At 33.2% G+C, this 6,224-nt stretch overlaps 1 protein-coding gene across 3 annotated transcripts; it reads right to left on the bottom strand.

The window, feature by feature from the left end:
• Positions 1 to 2,466: 2,466 nt before the first annotated feature.
• On the bottom strand, positions 2,467 to 5,902 carry LOC112686776. Of its 3 annotated transcripts, none has more exons than XM_025559210.1 (3): positions 5,821 to 5,902; positions 2,795 to 3,079; positions 2,467 to 2,722 (listed from the first exon to the last, which is right to left on the bottom strand). In XM_025559210.1, the coding sequence occupies exons 1-3, from the start codon at positions 5,837 to 5,839 to the stop codon at positions 2,526 to 2,528; spliced, it is 501 nt and encodes a 166-aa protein (XP_025414995.1). In that variant the 5' UTR covers positions 5,840 to 5,902; the 3' UTR covers positions 2,467 to 2,525. The 3 variants fall into 3 exon arrangements, 2 of the variants coding, with proteins under 2 accessions (XP_025414995.1, XP_025414988.1); XM_025559203.1 differs by lacking the exon at positions 5,821 to 5,902 and adding an exon at positions 3,157 to 3,367; XR_003148919.1 differs by lacking the exons at positions 2,467 to 2,722; positions 2,795 to 3,079 and adding an exon at positions 3,449 to 3,532 and having other exon boundaries at positions 5,821 to 5,885.
• Between the last annotated feature and the right edge of the window lie 322 nt (positions 5,903 to 6,224).

Raw genomic sequence — 6,224 nt, 5'->3', positions numbered from 1 at the left:
AGTTAGATAGAGAGAGTCCCTAGATAATGGAATATTTGACAAGTATGAAATCCTTTTTAAAAATTTATATTGTACATTGTCAAAATCATTTATATATGTCAAGTATTTGCATGACCAGATTACGGAGCCGAAATCAAGATTGGATCTAACTAAAGATGTATACAAGGTTTTTAAGCATAACGGAGAGCATAAAGAGATTCAGCATCACTTAAAGAATTAGCTGTACAGAAAATCTTCGCATCATCCGCAAATAATAAAATGTTTATAGAACCATCAAGGACTAGTGGGAGATCATTAATAAAAATTAAAAATAGTAAAGGACCTAAATGGCTGCCCTAAGGGACACCTGATAAGACAGGATAATCATCAGAAACATAAGACATAATTTTAACTACTTGAGTACGATCAGAAAGATACGAAAATAACCATTTTAAAAAGTTCCCACCTATACCAAAGTTTTTTAATTTATGATAAAGTAAATTATGATTCACCTTATCAAACGCCTTTTGAAAGTCCGTATAAATAGTATCTATTTAATATCTATCTATATTAATATAATATGTTTCCATTTTCGTCTGTCGATTCGTCTTCCGGTCCCTGTGCATGGCACACGCCGCGCAGACACGGATACATCGTAATTCGTGTAGTGCGCGAACACACAGGCCCTCACGTACCGTACAAGCATAGGCGCAACTAGGGAGGTGCAATAGGGTTGTTAGTACCTCTGAGTTCAAATGTAACACTCCTGTTTTTTTCCAGTTCTATACAATCTACAGTAATTACAGTTAAATACCATTTTATTTTATTTTCGACAATTTCAGCACCCCAAATATTTGGGCTGTAGTTGCACCCATGCGTACAGGTACCACCACCGCAGCCGTATTGTACAAACTTCTGTTCGGAAAATGAGACATTTCGTCCGCGGCACAATATATACCTATTATATTCTTTCATTTTGACATCGTCAGCGGTGCCCCGCAGACTAATACAAACAAATCGAAGGGTCGCGCCAACACATCGTCGAAACAGTACGTCGCGTAACAACGTACGAGTAAAAACAGGTCATTATTAATGTATTATTACTATATTAGGTTGATTTCCTGTGGAATACACCGCAGAATCGAAGAGTTTCGCTTGATATATTATAATTTATGTATTTATTTATTTATGGTATTATAATGTACATTGTGTTGTACGACGAATTAGATCATCTGTTTAAATACGCTACGCGACTAGTCCTCAGTGGGAAATACTTATTTTCGTGTTTTCTACGTGTACAAATACGTGTGTGTGTGTATTCGCCAATGAAATATTCGGGTCGCGTTTCGATTATTCATTATCAATCACTCGTGTTTTGACGTTCATACGCCATACACATATCGATCTCGTCGCCACACGTACTATATATTATTGTATTATTATTATTACAATACCTACTACGAGTAGGTGCGTACGCACACAGCAGACGCAATCACACATTCGTTTTGTACTTCTATACACATTTATACGAACTAATATATATTACGTTACATAATATGAGTGTACACTGTAACGTCGCACTCATCGCAGTGGGTGTATTTTCTAGGACACTTGGTTTCTCCTGTACCTGTGTACCCCCTTCGCGTATCGCATCCTATACATAATATAATTTTGATCTCTAAAAATAAGCATATATATATATATTTTATAAGATTGCTTTAGCAGCCAATTGTCACTCTTTCGACCGGCCGATCAAATATATTATAACGATGTATTAGAATGATGACAAGAATACTCAGAGTACGAGTGATGATAACGATATTCTGCTGTTTTCGAATATGGAAATTTATTAATTCGATCTTGACGGAGCAGATTGTTATCATTAACAATTTAGGTTTTCCTGGCTGCAGGATCGACCGAAATTTGATGTATAAATTTACGTTTTCGTCGTATGAAATATTTAGGAGATAACACGTTATAGTCACGTAGACGTGTCAATAGACTTTAGCTGCAGATCATGAGTAAAATTGACAAGCACGTCATAGCTGTCGTTGTTTGTGGACGCTGAGGATTTCGCAGGGGCACACAGTGGTCTGTATTGTAAATTAGCTTACATTAATTAATACCTTTTTAATATGAGTTAAAAAAATTATGTTAAATATCAATTCTATTAGTTTTTAACATGTTGAATCCAAATTTCTTATCAGTTTTTAAATCAGCCCCTAATTAGGGGAAAAAAGCTACTTTCCTAAATGTTCATAAAACTTGTATATTGAACATCAATTAATTTACATGTTCTAAGGGTGTATTTAAATATAATATTCATTCTGTAATCAACCCCCAGGTTATGGGTAATATGGGATGTTTTTAATTTTTAAAATTAAATTATATACATTTATCAATATTTAACATTGTAAGTAATTATAGTTAATAGTTATATTAACTATAAAAAAGTACGTTAACAATATATTATAATAATGTCACTATCACTATCACAATCACTGTTCAAATTTGTTTCGTCTAACTGCATTACATTTAATAACGATTTAGCTTAATTTGATAAGTCTTGTAATTTTTTTTTTTGGAAGTAATCTTATGGTCGATATTAATGGGTCAGATGATATTAATAACACATGTAAGAGGTCTTTGTTTGTGTTTATTCTTGAATTTTTTCTTGTGTGGTGTCTTCTGTACATTTTGAAATCTTTATTTCGAGATTCTTGAGCTTCCTCTGATAAATATCCTAAAAATAAAATTTTAAATGTGCTTCATTATTCAAAAAAAAAAAAAAAATAAAAAAAATATAAATACTTACCTATTGGTAAAACTGCATAACGAATAACATCAGCACCGTGTATTAATATTTTATGTAAGCTGGATGGCATATAAAACCAGGGATGTAAGGAAACGAAAAGTTTAGCTGTTTGTATACCATACTCATCAAATGAATTTGTATCAATATCTTGGCCACTTGCCATAACCATTAAAATATTTTTAAAACGTTCAATCAGGTTTAAATTAACTCCTGTGATCTCTGCCGATTTCTCTGCATTTCTGAAAAATGTCCTAGCAGTATTTCCATCATTTGTCGTCCCGTGTCCTATAAAAATAACGATTACACCAAACAAATAGTTTTTAAGAAAAATAAAAAATAAGGTTACAAAAATGTATGATAACCTTGCAATACCACATCAACTAATAAGCCCATCTCTGAACAAAAATTGTTCTGAATCACATTTTTCCGTGCTTTAAATATTTCTTGTTTAAATATTTCTAATTAACCATGCACTGTTATTTTTATTAAAAATGTGAATATTTCTATTACATTGTATCCATTTTCGTGATAAAACTATCGTATAATTATTTAAGCCAGCATTTATTTTATTTGTGTACTCAAGCATCCAATTTTTCCCATCATACTTTTCACATAACTTTTTAAACAAAAATTCTCTAGACTGTTTGGACTGGGGATTTAGTGGTCCGTTTCCTTGTAATAAATTAAATAAATCATTGTAAGTGAAATTCTGATTTCTAAAATCACGACTACAACTCGCTAAAATAAAATAAATAAAAATAAAATATTATTATTGAAACGGCTTTTTTTCCTAAATTTTCTAACAAGATACATTACACATTTGAAAAAATTATGCCAAGTTAATACGCAAGTATGCGCAAAAAAATTATATTAGGTTAAACACCCAAGAGTATGTAGAATATTATAGAATAGTTTTTTAACAGTAATAATTTGATTATGCGGAATTTTCTGCACTTCGTGCCTCTTACAAGACAGAATACAAGAGATGCCATAGTGTCTTCTTGTCTCGCACTGAGTCTATGCTAAAATCTAACCCCAGGTCGTTTTAGGACTTTGTCCGAGTTAATAAATCTAACAACGAAATTCCCTACTCAGTTCATTTTGAGAATTTACAAAGCTCGGGTACAGAGTCTGTCTCTAACTTATTTTCTCATTACTTCAATACAGTCTATGTTCCTCCTTTGTCTAATGACCATTCGTCTCCTTTTTTGTTCCATGACCTACCTAGCTAGCTAGCTACCTAGCTCTTGCTCATTCAACATCGATGATGTTGACGCTGATCTAGACGCACTAAAAAATGTTAAGTCCGTAGGCCCCGACGGCTTGTCAGGTATATTCTTATACAATGTGAAATCTTCATTATGTTTTCCACTGTGGCTACTTTTTAAGCGTTCAATCGATAATGGAGTTTTCCCCTTTTCTTTCAAGATTAGCTCTGTCACTCCTATTTTTAAATCTGGTGATAAGGCTGATGTCAAAAATTATAGACCTGTTTCTATTTTGAGCCACATATCCAAACTGTTTGAACTTCTAGTATTGAGAAGTATTCAATCGCCAATTAACTCTATTCTAATTGACGAGCAACATGGGTTTAGACCTGGTCGCTCGACCACTACTAATTTATTCGTTTTTAACAACTTTGTTTTGAAGGCTGTTGAAAAGCACATCCAAGTTGATGTTATTTTCACAGACTTTACTAAAGCCTTCGATAGAGTCGACCATGGCCACCTAATCGAGACCCTATACAAAACTGGGTTCGGTGAACCATTGTTGTCTTGGTTCAAATCTTATTTGTCAGACAGAGTCCAGTGGGTAAAAGTGTTCGGATGCAAATCATCCATCTCAAAGGTCTCTTCTGGAGTTCCACAAGGAGGACATTTATCTCCAATATTGTTTTCTTTGTATGTAAATGGCATCAAGGAAATCGTCAAAAACTGTGAACTACTCATGTTTGCCGACAACTTGAAGCTCTTTAGGAAAATTGAAAACTTATCGGACTGCTCTACGCTTCAAAATGATCTCAACAACCTGGTCTCGTGGTTTAATAATATTGGTCTTCAGTTTAATGTAAATAAATGTCATTTTTAAAACACCGCTTTCCTATTAACTATACTTACTCCATCAATGGTTCAAGTGTATCATCGGTATTTAGTAAGAAAGACTTAGGTATTATCTTTAATTACGATCTCAACTTTCACTCCCATACTGAAATGATATGCTGCAAAGCCTTGAAAACGCTTGGATTTGTAATGCGCATATCAAAAGAGTTCAATCTATCTTCTTCATTAAAAACTTTATACTGCTCATTGATCCGTTCACTATTAGAGTATTCATCGGTCCTATGGGACCCTTATACGGTATCTGACTCCTGTCAACTAGAACGTGTGCAGAGACGGTTCTTATCTTGCGCTGCTTTTGTCTTAAAAATAAATCATCCTCCCCACGAATATTTCTTAGTTACGCAGGAACTCAGCCTCATTTCACTGGCTGACAGGCGAGTTAACGCTAACATAGAGTTTCTGAATAAACTGGTTGATGGTCGTATAGATGCTCCCTCACTTCTCTCGTTATTCAATTTCAAAGTTCCTTCCCGTACTACTAGATACCATGCTCTTTTCGTTGTTCCTGCGCAGACTACCAACTATGGCAGAAATAATCCGTTAGACCGCATGATGCGGCTGGCCAATGAGAGCACCGTTCATCAAAACTGATACATTTATTACTATATATTTTTATATTTGTTTTATAATCATTATTATGCTTATTATTCCGTAATTATTATCTTATAAATTTAATTGTGTCTTTGTATTAATTATTTAAATTATATACTACTGTATTATGTTAAACTGTTGTAAAGGGCCCAGCCCGTTAACAAATAAAATAAAATAAAATAAAATAAAATAATTAGTAATTTATTAGTGATACCTTTTTAAGTTCTAATAATAACAATTAACCATAATAAATAAAACATCGTTGTATCTACTAAATCATAAAAAACATAAAAATAATATTAGTAATACACTTACCTTCTGCAAAAATGTCCATACTTTAGGTTTCAAAAAGAAAAATTATAACTTAAGTACATGCACACGGCACAGATCACTAAACGTGAAAGACAGAATAATGCGTGGTATGGCCTCGTTAATCGACATTTCTGTTCCCTAATCGTAATTTTATTAGCTTGATAAGATATATAAGTTTCTCATAATATTAAATATTATTCAATTAGGTAATCAGTTTTAATAATTTGATAACAAATAATAAAATAAACGTATTTTTAAAAATAGGTTTTGGCAAGCTAATTTACAATACAGACCACTGTGGGGCACTGCGACGTACCCAGTGCGAATTACTAAAGGTGCGTTATCGTGCCGACAACCCGGGTAAAAAAACGTTAAATCACACGATATTTGAGTCACCGACTCATAGC

This window comes from Sipha flava, unplaced genomic scaffold (assembly GCF_003268045.1).
Source record: "Sipha flava isolate LNK unplaced genomic scaffold, YSA_version1 108_pilon_pilon, whole genome shotgun sequence".
Taxonomy (NCBI): Eukaryota; Metazoa; Arthropoda; class Insecta; order Hemiptera; family Aphididae; genus Sipha; species Sipha flava.
The sequence above is the reverse complement of the archived record's forward strand: the minus strand, read 5'-3'. Positions and strand labels throughout refer to the sequence as shown.

Bases quoted from the DNA above. Each gene is read 5' to 3' on its own strand.
- LOC112686776 (XM_025559203.1), bottom strand. From the start codon at position 3,187: ATGGGCTTATTAGTTGATGTGGTATTGCAAG. The intron at 3,080-3,156 runs GTTATCATACAT...TTATTTTTATAG, and splicing joins AGTTGATGTGGTATTGCAAG to GACACGGGACGACAAATGAT. The intron at 2,723-2,794 runs GTAAGTATTTAT...TTTTATTTTTAG, and splicing joins TTATGCAGTTTTACCAATAG to GATATTTATCAGAGGAAGCT.